Here is a 16229-nt window from a genome sequence, read left to right as displayed (position 1 = left end):
TGGAAAACTACAAATTGACAATATCCAGTAATTTGAAAAGTATGCATGCAGTTTCTGCATTTTCCATTTCTCAAGTATTAAATATTTTTGATTGATATGGTTTGTGCCTGTGATGTATTTTTCATAGCACAGATCAGTTCCAGCTTTAGCTTTCAGTTACAGTTTGCTGCAGTTCTTTATTGTACCAGGTCCTTGGACTTTCTACTTATTTTCATTTTTGGGGCTGTTTTTACTGACCAGGTGACTGGACATGGGGCTTATGGAGAAAAAGGCCAAAAGGGAGAACCAGCTGTGATTGAACCTGTAAGTACAAATGTGGGTTTTTCTTTAGCACTATATAACATATGTACACTGTTGATACATAATTATCAAACCATGTTGTTCATGATAGGATGGCAGTAACTTTATCCATAGTCTCTGAAACAATGACCTGCAATGTGGATGATATAAAAGTGGTAACAGACAGTAGACTGTTCAGCCTTCTCTTCTAGTTACACAAAGGACTAACCATATGTTCCTTAAAACAAGGAGAATCTTCTTGTGGAGAGGAAAACAGAGCATAGATCTGCTCTTCAGGCCATTTAGTAAGTACAGCTTGGACAGACCTACAGAGATGGCTTCCAGCTTAGGCACAGGTAACACTAACTACAGGTTTCAGCAAGGGCAAGGAAGTCCCTCTGAGAGGTTAAATAAATGCTTGTATGTTTAACCTGTGCTGGTACAATCAAACTGCTAAAAGTTTAATTAAATGTTTTCTTCAGAGGTTACACCTTGGTCATAAGCACAGTAATGGATTAGTAGTTTACAGAATTTCTCCCATCTTTAAATAGTCGTATAGTAACTAAGTGGCTTTTACAAGTAGGACAGAGTTATACTTAGCATCATGTTTGATGGCTAGAAACTAAAATGTACCTGAATTTTAAAAAAATACATAGATTATACAAAAATAATAATTTTGTAATATCTAGCAGAAGTTGAATGCCAGTGTGGTTTACTCTTCTAGAATTTTCAAGGACTGCTTTCAAATCTGTATTCGACTCAAATAGAAATCAAAGTTTAATCTGGTTTTTATTTCATAGAAAATTAGGTCCAGAAATATCAAGAGTAACAAATAGCTTAAATTGAACTCTGATAAAATACTATGATGTGTCATTCTTACCTAAATATCAAAGATCTAGATTCTGTGATCCAAAAGCTCCCTCTTAATTCTATATTCCTATCCCAGGATTAGCATGTGGCTAAGTTACTGCTCAGCAAAGATAAAGGACTACCATAATAAACAAGTTACAAGTCAGGATTGTGACCTCTCAGTCACGATCTATGAAGAAGCTCAGTGTGTTTGCTCATAAAATGCGTGGCTTTTTAAAACCGTTGCAAGATACATTTAGCTTATATCCGTAATACTGAAGAGATATCCACTGCCAATCCCCAGCACTGTTGGAGTTCACTATAGCTAGCTTCAAGCTTGTTTGTCCAATCCTCCTTCCTGTGGAAAGCCAAGTGCAAGTGAGGATCATATATTCATAGGTATTACCATGACCTGGAATTTGGACTAACATCTGCACTCAAATAAAAGGAACTAGGAGGTGCTATAAGACCACAATATAGAAATAACCAGAGCTGTTCACAGCAAATTCTTTAACAGCATTAAAAAAAAAAAAAAAGTTATATTGAATCAAGTACTATGAGACCCTTCCAGCCTAATAGTCTTTCTCACTTCTAAAGCCACACAACAATTCAGATTCCAATTCTAGTAACTATGGAGAGAAGATCCCCAGAAAAGTTTATCTAAATACTGGAAATGTTAGCTTTAATAGTTCAGCTAAAAAGAAGTTTTATATTTTTCTCCAAGACATGATGAATTTAGTATCTTGTTTCATTCCCCCCCCTAGGGTATGCTCATTGAAGGACCACCGGGACCAAGAGGACCTGCTGTAAGTAGATTAATCACAATTTCCTTTTATTGCATTTGATTTATCCACTGTGCTTTGGTATTCATAAGTTAACACAATTAATATTGGTTTTATCATAATTCCCAGATGGTATATCAGACTTAGCATTTTTACAAGGGAGTAAAAAAGGGTTATCTCCAGCATTTTCAGTGACAGCATGCTACAAGCTGTGTGCACATGAAAACCAAACTCTTGAATGTTGACTATAAATCTTTGTAAGAAAAAAGTATGCCACCTTATAAATTATTTTATCCAAATATGTGTTCAACATAACTTTACAGAGAAAAAATAGTTCAAAAATGCTGCAAGCATTCAACATAATAATGATATTCATTTTCCATAGGGTCTTACAGGTCCCCCAGGTCTACAAGGTCCTGTTGGTCCTCCGGGTGACCCTGGTGAAAGGGTAAGTCAACAAACAGATTATCCTGGGTGTTCATGGTATATCTTGCACTAATTGCTACAAGAGTAAGTGGGTTAGATCGTGATCTGAAATATATACCCATAGGTTAAGAAACTTCAGTGGAACTGAGGCTGATTCACTCAGCTGAGCAAATCAACTGAGAATCTGGACAAACGTTTCCTTGGTGGTAGAAATATGTAGTTAAGTTCCTATTTGTCTATATTTTTCTGTTTTGTTGTGAATTATTGTAAAATATAATAAAGACATTTCATATGGATTTGGATGAGATTTTTAAAAAAACAGTATGTCCTCAGCTATAACATTTAGAGATACAGAGAAAAACAAGCTCTGCAGAATCAAAATACATATGGAAATTTTGAAAATTATGGATAATGTTTAGATGATCTACACAGAATTTATTTGCCATATTACATAACATACTGTATGAGAACCCTATCCAGTCATGAATATAATTGAAATTTAAGCTATTATTTAATATTATTTATTATTATTCTCACAAGCCTTTTCTTACTGTCACAACTAACACAATTTTAAAACAACCTAAATATATTTATTTGAGGAAAATATGCTACTTAAAAAACTTTTCTGAGTTTTATGAGTGATAGTTTACTGATAAGTCTGGCATGGTCATGCTGTATTTGTGTAAGCAACATGTTGAGAAGATGCTATTACTTCACTGAATAATGAGATAATGTTAAAATCCCAACAGTGCTTCACCTTGATAGTAAGTCAGTATCCACACTTCTTTCATATTTATTTCCTGTAGATTAACTAAACAACATAGTTTGGAATTTAAACTTATAAAATGGGAATTTTAACACATTGTAATAGAATAGCTACTGATAGTACTCAGTTTTTTAACTAATTCATCATAAGGAAATTCTTGACTAAACAGATCATGTGCCTATCATGGAACACACTTCATGCTTTATATAAAAAAGGGCACATTACATAAATAAATAATTGTAGAAATGAGTTACCAAACTCAGAACAATACAGATTTCTGCAACCAGATTCTGCTGTCAGATTCCATTCTAATGGAATAACATGTCTTACTTTAAATTTTAAGCATATGTGGACAGGTTTGGTTTTTTACTTAGACGACAATCAGTGTGTATGAATAATGGCTATAACTATTCTGCTTGCTATAACTATTCTGACTACTTTTCATTTTAGATAAAAAATTTAGAAAAGTAACATTCTGGAAAATTACCAGTCAAGAAAAGCACATTGCTTAATTTTAAAAATCCTGCATTAGTACTTAGAATAATTGAGAATATTGTTTAAGCACAGAACTACAGAAGAATTAGTTGAGAAATCCACCACTTTTTGTAGTTACCTATGGTGCTTCAGCTTTTGTACTAAATTATTATATCATTCTAATCCTAATAATGGGTATAAGACAACTGAGAAATGAAGGAACATACCCTGCTGGAGAGGACCATAAGTGGTTCCACTTTTACTTACTGTAGGGATGAATTTCACTCATATAAAATGGTGCAATGGAAGAAGAAAGTGAAAAACTAATCTAATCTTCAATTTCATGTCCAGTAATCTAATCTTCATCTCTGATCTAATCTTTAGTTCTAACCTTCACAAAGACTCATGATCATATGGCATAAAGTCACTGCAGGTCAGAGTGAAGGTTCTTTGGGTACCTTGCAAGTGCATTTAATTATTTTTCTATTTTTCTATTTTTTAACCTTAGTTCAAAATTCCCTGACTATATTCTTTTTAACAATGACAACATTTTATTCAATATTTTACATCTGAGTTAGTAATAATTCTCAACTTAAGATTTATCTGTAGTGCGTTATTAGTAGGGAATTATTTTTTGACGCTTCAGGCTTGTTTGAAAGAAGATCTCAAACAGACTCAACAATAGACTACTGATCTTAATTCTTGAAAAGGGGAAAAATGACCAAAATTTTTCAGATCAACTTTCCCATTGTTTTGTTCAACTCCTGAGCAGCAGAAGGAACCCGTTAAGACAGTTTGGTGTTTGTTGATCTGTCATTGCAACCCTGCAGAGAGTCGTTCTGGTGAATGAGTACTTTGTCTGGCAGACATGCAGCAGGCAAGTGAGCACTCCTGATGCAGGTTCCTCCTGCCCTTGACAGCTTCAGCTAGTAAAAATGCAGCATGCAAATTGCTGGGAGGAAAGGTGCAATTATAAATCTAACTGTTGTCACAACAGCAATATTTATCTTTGCAGCATGTTGGATCAGTAATCATGAGTGTCATGTACACACATTGGTACATTTCTTCAACTCCAGCTTACACAAAAAGTTAAACTCTTTTTAAATTGTCAGGGAGAATTAGATTTCATAAAAAATATATTTCAAGTCATAGCTGCAGAACTTATGTAGCCTTTGAAAATCAAGCCTACTCAAAGGGGTTAAAGAGAATCAGCAGTGTTAGTTAGTTCTCTATATGAAATAAACACTGGAACACAATGCAAACCTCAGCTCAACCCAACCTATGAAATCATGAGCAGAACCTCCATAATTAGGTACTCCATACTCCATCTTTTAATATTGTTTGTAAGTAAAATAATTAAAGAGAATAGCTTTCTTCCCTACTGCTGAATGTCTTCCCCTAACTCAGTTCTTTAATTACCTCACTAATAATTAATAACATTCCCAAATCATTTGCAAAGAGAATATTTAACCTCCCAGTGCCTCATTATGAATACAAGTGTAAGTATGTGTGAGTGAGTCAAAAGGTTTATCTTATTCAGCTATCTTTTTGTTCTCATCCCCTTTTCTCTCCTCCTGTTGTTCTCTTAGGGTCCACCTGGTCGCCCTGGTCTCCCTGGTGCTGATGGTTTAGCAGGTCCCCCAGGTACCATGTTAATGTTGCCGGTAAGTTGTGTTATGATTACAGGGAAACCAGCCTCCAAAAAGAGGAAGTGCGTTTCAAGAAATGTATAGGTGTTTTCTTTTTTCATCTGATTTTGTCTTTGAAATGAGAGATGATACAGAGTTTCTTGTATGCTGTAATCATTTGGAGATCATATGGTACCTTTCTTACCCCAAACAAAACATATGCTTAGCTCCTGCATGCCTGCCAGATTGGAACCTACATGAACGTATTAAACTCACTGAAATCCTCATATTTTCAACAGTAACTATTATTTGCTACTATATGTCCTAAACAAGGAGTTTGCTGTTGTACAAAGGGCATGTACTCCCAGCAGGCATGTGTGCTTTCAAGTCTCTTTGACATGGAGAATTTTAAGCATTCCATGCTTAAAATTGGACTTCAGTGTCGTCTTTGAAGAGTCAGTGCATCCTTTGAATAGAAATATATGCACATAGCCAGCTCTGCTCCCACTGGAGTCAAAGCAAAACACCATCTGTTTTAGCAGGTGGAAGAACAAGCCCAAAGCTGTTAAAGTATCTTGCAGCTTTGTGGTATGAAAAGTACTATGTGCATGGAATTAATTATTCCTAAGTGTATGTGTGTATGTGAAAGATCTGATGAGTACTACCATCAACAACTACAAACAAACTGTAAATGAAGGGGAAGTATTTTTGGTAAGTAAAGCAAAGTAAGTAAAAATTCTCGGCACTGTAGTTGCTGCAGTTCTAATACAGGAGGCAGGACTCCATCAGTATCAATGAGGAAAGGATGATTTTGTAATGTTTATTTTCTATTTATGAAACAATCAATGGAAGTTTATTAAAATAAGCTAAAGTTTTTGACCTTGTGCTTGCATCAAGTTCTGTTATCACAGCTGGCTGTATAACAGAAATATTTGTTTATCAATAATTAGTTGATGGAAAAATGCCACTACTCCTCAGGGGAATTATTCCCAAATCATTCTTCCATCTGTAATTGCTGTGCCAGCAGAGGAAAATTTATCTTTTATCACTTTGCTCCTTTAAACATAGTAAATGTGGACTTAACTTTGGAAATTCTCACTAGCTTTATTTTTTCATGTTAATAAGTCTCACCACAAGTGATTTATCAAGTCAAACCAGAAATTTCTCAGGAAGGAAGAAATTGGCCTCAGGTCTTCCAGATTCCAGCCTAGAAGTTTAACCACCATCCAAACTTCTTTTCCACATTTATAAACCCCACTGAGAAGCCACTATCCTTTTATAACAGATGACCTCCTTACTAGCTTGAGAGCCATCCTGGTATAAAGGAGTAAACAGGTGGAATTGAATCTAGCGTGGCAGACTGTCTTGTCAGAAATACATTCAGAACACCAAGTAACATGTGTGAGACACCTTTTGTGGGATGTATGGCTCTTCATCATCATGAGTGGGGCTTGAGTCAGGTGCTTCTTTGTGGGGGCTTAAAGCGGTAAGTTTTCCATCACTTTCCAAAAAAAAGTCCTTCCATTCTGATAATGATATGACTGCAGGAGAAAGTGCCAACTCTGGGCGTAGACAAACTGGACAAACTGTTGTGGGCAATGAAAGATTCATGGCCCTGATATCCAGTGTGTCTATGCCATACCTTTGGAAAGCTGTGCTTCTTGTTGCAGCTTAGTGTCTCTGCAACATTTGCAAAGCTCCTGCTAGCAGTTTCGTGAGCAGTAACAGTCCAGGAGTGCAGGAATGAGTACTGGAATGTTATTCTGTAATTTATTTTGAAACTGTCAGAAATGACATACAACTGTTTCATTTTAGATACCAAACATTTTTCAAATTGAAATCTGCCTTAAATTGAATCGTATTTTTCTGTGGGTAGCTACCAATGTACAGAGAATTAATTAATTCTGATATATATTTTTAATGAGGTTTTGCAGTCAGTCTATTTTGGCCTCTTTTTTGAAACAAACAAGCAAATAAAATGAAAACCAAAATCCTATGACATCAAGAAAATGTTTGCTCATAAGGGATTAGATTTGCACTTCAGTTCTAAACTATTACCAATGACTTAATATTCATGCTGGATCCAGTGGTCTCAATGCAGCAGTCTTCTGAAGTTAGTGGAATGAACTAAAGACTGAGACCCTGTATCTTTGAAGTGGTTTACGCAATTGCAGCAAATAACAAGTATGGTTTTAATTTGATAAATTCTGAATCCTTTTCTTGTTTTGATACTTGCAGTTCCGTTTTGGAGGAGATGGTGAGAAGGGCCCAACCATCTCAGCTCAGGAAGCTCAAGCACAAGCCATTCTTCAGCAAGCTAGGGTGAGCACAAGGAGCCTGCAAACAGAACTACCACAAGGGTACAGCTCCAGAAAGAAATCTGTTTTGTATCATGCAGGATGTGAAGTAAAGAGCTCCAAGCATCATCTCATCACAGTAGTATTGACAACTAAGATAATGATGGGGTCTATTTGATAAAGCATTATGAAATTGTATTAATATAGAATTTGTATGCTGGCTGGAAGACTTTTCTTGATACCTGTTGTTTTTTTCTGTTTGTTTTCTCAGATTGCTATGAGAGGTCCACCTGGTCCCATGGGACTCACTGGAAGACCAGGTCCTGTGGTATGTAAACAAAACAGGGGCACAGGTTTAAGAACACAGTAGTGCAAGTCCATGGATCTCATTCTGGCCTTGCCTACACCTCTGTATTTGTACTTATTTTATTTGAAAAGAAACTGATATAATTAAAGCCATAGTTTGTATTCTTATTCAAGGTCTGCAATGCAACCTGAATACTAGATCAGTTTTTATTGTAGATTTTGGGGTGTTTGGATATAGCACACTGGTAGACTTACAAAACTAGCAAATATTTTTACATAAATAAATACATATGCCTCTACAGTCTGTCATCTATGTAATAATATTTATAAAATTTCTTGTGGTAAATATGAAACTCTGCAGAAGGAGATGCTAAAGCAAGAGTGTGCAGAATGACCTTGGCTCACTATTTAAGATGAATCCTGAAAGTTCTTAAAAGGCATTCCTATAAGCAAATAAAAGCCATACAGATTTCTAGAAGAATTTTACTTTTTTACTTCATCCCTGAATTTGGCTTGACTGCTAATACTAAAGGATCTGGGAAATGGCCTTGTGGATGTTAAAAAAGCTTAATATTTGTACAAAGTCTACACATGGAACAACACAGTATTTCTTATGACATGCAAAACAACTTTTTGATCACAAATAGGTTTGCCTCTGTAGTCCCTACAAACACTTTAAAAGGACAATACAATGAAAGAATAAAACCAGGTAGGAAGATCAGCAAGCCAAAGTCACCTGATCAATCTTGCAACTGCAATTTCCTCTTTTAGGAAATGGATACTTTTCAGACTCAATAGTCCGCTAAATGGCATAATTTAGCATTTACCATCTTTCAAAAGGCTATTATAAAGCATCTGTACCATGATATAAAATAACAAATGCTGCAGCCAAGATCATAAGCTTTGTAGAAGACTAGTCTTTTCTAACTTTCTCTCAGGTGATTGTATTTATCCTCTGATGTGAAGTGAAATTCTCTACACTTAGTGCAGCATCCATATTTGAAAGATCCACTTAATTTGGAAACTGTTATTCTGTCTACTGTGATGGCACAGCTAGGTTGGCAAATATTTGACCTCTTAAATTTTGATCTATGTCCGATGTAATTTTTATATTATCATTATGATGATGGACACAAAGAGTAATGTTAGCATTTTTTATTAGATCAGGCAAGCATCTAGTTCTAAAACACAGACAAGAATACAATTGTGCTATTGAGAAATGAAAACAAGTGTTCACTGGGTAACCAAGAGAAAAGGATGAAGCAAGTTCCTATTGGTTTATTGTGTGAAGAAAAAGTGATTGCAGAGCTATGCCAATCACAACTATAGCAGCATACCTAGAAGACAGCAACAGACATTCCTGGAGGCCACCTGGATTTCTCCTTGCCTCAGAATGCAATAGCATTTTCCTCTGAAGTAGTTTCTTTCCACTCATCCCAGTTGTGGAGTTGTGGTCATAATTTAGAAGTGGTGAGACTGTAGCATAAGAAATATGGTTCCTTTGCCTTCTTTTGTGTTTCTTTCCTTCTTTAGTGTGATGCTTCAGCAACAGCCCATAGTTGAACAGTAACAATCAAGTCCTTCCTTTCCAACCTCGTCTTTTTCCCTCTCATCCTCACCCTCCTTAATGTACAGTGTCTGTTAGTTTGAAAGCAGGAGAGGCAGATGGACAAACCTGAGTATAGCATCCTACTATTACCAACAGAAAATACTGACCAGTTTACTGTCCATCTCATTGTGTATAATTGTAGCAGCACAATGCAACTGAAAGGTTGCCTCAGTGGCTCTCACTGTTACTCCCTCCAGTGACCACTTCCATTAACAGAGAAAAGCCAGGGGGACATAAGGTAATTACATACTGTTGAAAAAATATTCTAGGGAGCATAAGAAATATTCTGAATCGTGTTCTTCCCTGATCCTAGCAGCTTAACATTCTCTTCAGTGACTCTTGAAAGCTATGTGATACTAAAACTGTTGTAAGTTGTATTCTCAGTAGGCTTGGTAGTGCTTTGCCTCACCTTCAAATAGCATCAAAAAATCTGTTTCAGATTATGCTGTGCTCCAAATTGGCCAGTCTCATGAACCCAGTCTGTTTACCTAGGTGAAATTTACTGTTTTCAGGTAAATTTTAGCCAAATATACCACCAGAATCTCACTTGGTCCCCAGAAACTGAAATCACTGGATTTGACATATTTTTAAGCAGACCTGTATAAGACCAGTTCTTTTCTAGAGTAGAATTTGGCTTACATACTCCTGACTGATCATGATTAGGTATGCAATACTTATATTCAAACATGTCAGGTCTATTTAACAAACTAATACACTATTTCCAGCAGTGTATTTAAATCAAGACATGCAGGATAACATTCAGTCTATACAGACAAAATAACTGTAGAACTGCTGTAAGCAAGGAATTGATTTGTAAAGACTGGTATAATATTGTCAGTGGGTTGTATACATTTAGCTGAGGTATAACCTGGCCTCATACTCATGCTTTCATGTTTTAAAAGCCTTCATGAATTTTGTTTTGCTTTTAAGCCACCAGGAGGCTCTAGAAATCCAACTCTTTGATCTGGCAACATTTTTGGCCTACAGTTCCAGAAGCAGCTACAGATTCTTAGTCTGTCAATTGTTTGTGTGCCCTGTTTATTTTAAGAATGAAATAGTTGGAGCTTTTACTTTTAATATGAATTGTATTTTGTTAAAGTATCCATTAAGATACACTTAGAAACATATCAGTTATTAAAAGTCTTAAACATAGCAGTGTGAAAGCCCCAGTCTAGTTTCAACTGAGTCTGGAATTCACATGTTTAATTAACATAGCATACAAAATAGATTTCTGCCTACAGATATTAAATGTAATCAATTATATTCATTAAAAGCAGAGCTTACATCAGGGAAACCCAAACAGACAGTCACCACCTACCAAAGCCACTGTTCTCTCCATTGCCAGTACCAGCCCAGGATCTGATTTTCAGTTTGCTTAGGACTTGATTCAATACCTGCAAGGTCAGTGGGAATCTTCCCACTCCAGGATGCTAGACTTGACACTAAGCCAAGCCATGAGACCACTTCTTTCTTTGAATGGTCACTGTGTTGAATATAGGAGGATTATCAGTTTTCCAAGGTCTGCAAGATTAGTTTCATATTAAATACATACATTTGGTCACGACCTGTTTCAGAGGTCAGAAATGCAAAAATTCTTTTACCCATAATAGTAAAGTCCAGTATGTTCCTTCTCTGAGCCTGTATTCTGTGTGAGCATGTGGAGATTTTTTGTTTTGTTTTGTCTGGTTCTGTGAGACCACTATTAAGAAAACACAAATTTACTTTGACTAGTTCTGCCCCAGATTCCATGTACAGTATCTTACCCTGGATGAAGATCTGATTTAGGTCTGTTTATGAGTAAAACTTACTCTGAAAATCTGTATCATCATTTAATGATAGTAAAGAAATGCAGTTATGTAGATTTTCCACTTCTTCGGGGCCAGATGCACTAAAATTAAAACATCACTGAAGTTCATGACAAGATTAGCCAGTGTACTTTTCATTGTAGTGATCTTTGGATTGAACTCTGAGACTCTGTTATTTTCTGTACAACACAGAAATAGATAAAGGTAAAAAGAGGTGGCTTTCATTTCTGTTGCCTTCCCTACAGCAGATGCATTTCTGTTTTCATTACTTACATTGTTACTGTACTTATATTTAGCTCTTAAATATTAATATAGAACAAAGAGTTAACATTTGTTCCCATTCATATTGATGGGAGTTTTCTTTGGTAATAGAAAGATTTTTGGTTCAGTTAGGCCCAGTGTCTAGACAATCATATATAGACAATCATATGACAGGGTACATCTGCAGATTCAAATAGTGAAGTCACACCTCCTAATGCATAGGGGATTTTTTTGTTTTTTCTCCTTGTAATTAACGTATAGCAACAGAAAGAAACTTATTCATTTAAAGAGTTTTTTGTATATTTAATCAATGTTTTCCTTTTTTCATCAAGGGTGGACCTGGAGCAGCAGGTGCTAAGGGTGAAAGTGGTGAGCCAGGTCCCCAGGTACAATAATATTGCCTGTTATGTCTCAGCCTGTTTATCTTTAGGAAAATGCACTCATACCACATAGAAGAAATCAATGAATGATATACTTTCCACATGCAATTGAAGAAAAACAACTTTTACAATACTATCCTAATTAAATGCAATAGCTTGACTGTTCATTTTGAAATATGAAAGTAACAATCCTTATATAACAAAGAGCAATTTTCACATGTAGTGTCATCACTTGAAAACCTGTTTTAACACTGTCATTTCAGTCTCTTCTCTGTTAAATAGTCATATCTCAGTCTGCAATTGTATGACCTTGGGCTCTGATCATATCAGATCTTAGAAGGTGAGAGAGGCTGAATTTAGTTGGTTATTAAACAGGATATTTTCAAGAAAGATGTTACATAGCGAGAATAAGTCTTTAGGAATCAGTGCCCACTTTTCTTCTCAGCTTACTATTACATCAGCTCCTGTGCAGTGATGTTAAAAAGCAGTGGAACACACTGAAATCTTTCAGCTTAAATCTAAGAGTAATAGGGGGTTCTTAAAGAAATCATGGTAGGAGTCTCTGAAACAATGATTTTGCCAGATCTCAAGTGGATTTGCTGCATTCTTAAGTGCCTGTCTTAAAACTCCACATTGATATTTGCAGAAGAAAAAGAAAGCAATTAAACAAAAAGGCACTCTGAACAGCTGGTCCTTCTTCCAGTTTGCTTACTTACAGTTTTAGTATTTTTTCTCTTCCTATTCAGTATTTTTGGATGACTAGTCCTTACCATTGCTATTTTCACCTGAAGAAGATGCATTTGGATGGGCAATGAGAAAGCTTACACAGAAACATGCCCACACAGTTGTCAATGAAAGTTAACATATGTTTGAAAATTAGAATTAGGTTTTCAGTCTGTGGTAATTTTGCGTCCCTCTAGTTAAAACTGTGCTATGTAAAGCTAAGACAGCATGTGAGCTGTTTACCAGAATAACTCATGTCTGTGTATGAGTTAGGGATATGAAATAAGCCCTATTTAGTTTTCATGAAATAATTACTATGTGACTAAAATAATTTTGGCATGAGAGGAAGAGAGTTTTCAAACCAGGACTGGTATCTTCAAAGCCATGAAAGGAATGTAAAAAGCTTTTATGTTAAAAGGCCCAATTATGCTATGTATAGTGCCATCTCATGAAAACTAGTGTTAAAATTGGTAGTGCTAAGGCCAGTTTGGATACCCATATTCTGTTAAAATTAATGGTAATTTGGAAACCAGAATCCATCTCCTCGAAAAAAAATGCAGCTTTGTGTATAAAAAAATCTTATCTTGTTCTTGAGGTGAGATGTTTAACTAGCTTTTTGCTGACATGAATGTGATTCTAAGAATTACACTCTTTAAATTCAGGGTCCTCGTGGTGTTCAAGGTGCCCCTGGTCCAAGTGGAAAAGCTGGCAAAAGGGTAGGTAGTGTATGGATCAACCTTGCTCTGGGTAAATAGTTTCTATGTAAATATATTTGAATATTAACTGATTCCACTGCTTTTTCAAATGTTTGCCCCTTTGGGTTTTTGCAGGGACGTCCTGGAGCTGATGGTGCTAGAGGAATGCCAGGAGAACCTGGTGCAAAGGTAAATAATAATGAGAGCTGAGGCTTTATTTCAGTCTTGGAACGGGCTAGACAGTTTTTATGTAGGTACCACAGTTTCTTCCAGGCTAACCCAAAATTCTTCTCTCAAGAGAAAATACTGAGGTTTCAGATAGCTGGTCAGATGCAAGAGCTGAGAATGAATCATCTATTTAAAATATGGTAATTAATGGTAATGGCTAGTAGTCTGACCTTGAAGTAACTTGATTCTTGGGACTTGATTCCTATCCTTCTGAATCAGTTTCTAGTTACAGAGTATCAGTAATAGTAAAGTCAGTTTTGCAACTGTAAAGTGCAGCTAGAATTGAGCTTTCCATTTCAATGTAGACTTCTTTTTATAAATAGCATAATTAAAGCACAGTGAAAAAGTTAGTGTGGCATCTTCTCTTGCTTTAGTGCATAGAAGAAGACCTTGTGAGTTTGATCTGTGTGCTCCCCTCCATGTGTTTCGTTCAGTAACAAAAGTGTACATATAACCAAAGGTAGAAATTAACTTTTAGAGGGAAGGCACAATTTATTCAGCGTAATACAGAATGTAGTAGTCATTCACTAAAGCTGTGATTTCTTCTTTCCTAGGGTGACAGAGGATTTGATGGTCTTCCTGGTCTCCCTGGTGACAAAGGTAACAGGGTAAGAAAAATATGTATATTTATACAACAACAAATTGATACTGTCACAAAAATAATGCACTGTTCATTAAGAATAGCACTACGGACTATTGAGTAAGTTAAAAAAGAATGTCAACTTTTCACACTACAGAATAATATGTATATTGTCAGGTAATGTATTCCTCATGAAACAATTTAGTAATATCAGTCAATAGACAGTGATTCATATATATATATCTCAATGATTTAAATATAATTTCAGAATTCAGATCATATCTTCAGCTAGGTTTTGCTCTAATTTTTCTTACTTAAGGAATTTGCCTGTTGGATTTAAAGTGATTGTTAAAGGAAACAATAATAGGAAAAGGAAATTAGCATGAAGTTTCTGTATCAGAAGCATGACAAATTTTAGCCTGCTGAGAAGCTTGCTCAAAAAATGCATTTGAATATTTGAATTGCAAAGTGAATTGTTTAGTGTGGCTTATTCCAACAACTGAAGTTTAAAGAAAGATCAGAGTCGGGTCAGATAAGTTAGGAAAACTTGAAGTAATATTTAAAATAGTTAATGTAATTTCTCCTTGTGTCGTACCAGTCTATAGGATGAGACTGCATCTTTCCCTATAAAGTGTAGAAATAATCACATCAGGGGATTTCTGCTTTAAATTATACCTGTAATGTAGATGTTAGTAACAACATACTCTACTGAATGTACCTCCCTGACTGTTGTCCTGGTAAGTGCAGCACACCATAAAAGAAACAGTGAGTGGGAATGTCTGCAGAACCATTCCCATATGTGCTAAAGCTTGATGACCAAAGAATGATTATAGCTGTCACCCTTCAATAGGTTAGCACAGTTGCTGCACTTCCCAGAAAATCTCAGCTGCATTGGCTACTGGCCCATAATGTAGTTCTTTGTAACAGCATCTAAAGAATACTCTTTTGAGTTCTGTGTGCAGTGGGAAAAGAACTAGTGTCATACAGAAATGTGTTCATCCTCTTTCACCATCCCCTTTAACTTAAAGAATGTAAAGCAATCAGCGCATCACATAATTGAAATCCAGCTTGATCAGCAGGTGACCAGCAGAGGGGGATAGACATTAAGCTCTTGCCACTACTTCAGTCTGAAGGCTTATCAGAAATTGGTTCAGTCAGGGAATTTGTCTGTTTTCCAACCTGGAATACTAGAATTGTCTGTCTGTGAGACCTTCCAAGTCATAAAGAAATTAATTTTTTTTGCAAATATTCTATTTGTTTCATAATTCCTCAACAAACAAAAAAAAAATAGAAGAATAAATTTGCGTTGAAATTTGCAAAATAGTAATGAAAATAATGACTTCTTTCCATCATTTCTTTCATCCCACTATTTAAAAATCACTGCATTCTCGTGTTTCTATGGAAATGTTCTGTAAAAGTACAAACTATTATTTTTCTGAAAGCAGCTTTTTTCAAAGCCAGAACAGATAGCTGTAGCTCTTCAGCTTCATATATACTGACAGCATATAATGCAAATATTCAGTTGTCTTTGGCTTTCAATAAAGAGCACAGAATGAAAGACATGAGAAACACTTTTTCTGTTGTAGTTATGTTTCAGCTGTAAGAGAATTGGTGTTGAAAATCCATAACTTTAGAGCAGAAATTTTAGGTCTGCTTTTAGTATTAATCATATTTGAACTATGAGTTGCAATTTGGATGTCTCTCTGAGGTTATTCCTCTATCAAACACAAGTTGTCAGACAGGAGTTACTGGATGAGATTCTCTGACTTCCAGTGCAGGGGAGATCAGACTGCATGGTGTAACATTCCTTTTAGCCTCAATATCTATGACTTTGAACTTTTCTTATTTAGATTTACTAGATGCATAACCTTCTCCAGTATAAAACCAAGACACGATAGACTAGAACAGAAGGTCTAAGGAAAAAAATTCAATCTTTAACAGAACATTTGAAGGAAAGAACTGGGGAATTGAAGAACTGAGAAGGCTGATAATGAAGGGAAGTTTTGTTCTTACTGAATGACAATACCAGGACGCTGAATGCAAGCTCCTAATCTAACTCTAAGTGTCATGTGATTGCAAGACAAGAAAGGTAGCCCTTGAAGGGATGAACTGTTTCAATATTTGAAAGCTTAGGTCAGTCT

General features: G+C 35.7%; 1 protein-coding gene across 4 annotated transcripts in view; it reads left to right on the top strand.

The window, feature by feature from the left end:
- The window catches only part of COL11A1 (collagen type XI alpha 1 chain), a 164480-nt gene that overhangs the window by 59508 nt on the left and 88743 nt on the right, over positions 1-16229 (top strand). For all 4 annotated transcript variants that reach the window (XM_074876656.1, XM_074876655.1, XM_074876654.1 and 1 more), the window contains 10 exons: positions 241-303; positions 1893-1934; positions 2296-2358; positions 5166-5240; positions 7443-7526; positions 7773-7829; positions 11815-11868; positions 13248-13301; positions 13416-13469; positions 14063-14116. In XM_074876656.1, coding sequence (XP_074732757.1) covers positions 241-303; positions 1893-1934; positions 2296-2358; positions 5166-5240; positions 7443-7526; positions 7773-7829; positions 11815-11868; positions 13248-13301; positions 13416-13469; positions 14063-14116 — 600 coding nt within the window. The remainder of the gene's footprint in view (positions 1-240; positions 304-1892; positions 1935-2295; positions 2359-5165; positions 5241-7442; positions 7527-7772; positions 7830-11814; positions 11869-13247; positions 13302-13415; positions 13470-14062; positions 14117-16229) is intronic.

The sequence above is a fragment of the Strix uralensis genome, chromosome 8 (genome assembly GCF_047716275.1).
Source record: "Strix uralensis isolate ZFMK-TIS-50842 chromosome 8, bStrUra1, whole genome shotgun sequence".
NCBI classification, from domain to species: domain Eukaryota; kingdom Metazoa; phylum Chordata; class Aves; order Strigiformes; family Strigidae; genus Strix; species Strix uralensis.
This window is presented reverse-complemented; position numbering and strand designations above follow the sequence as displayed.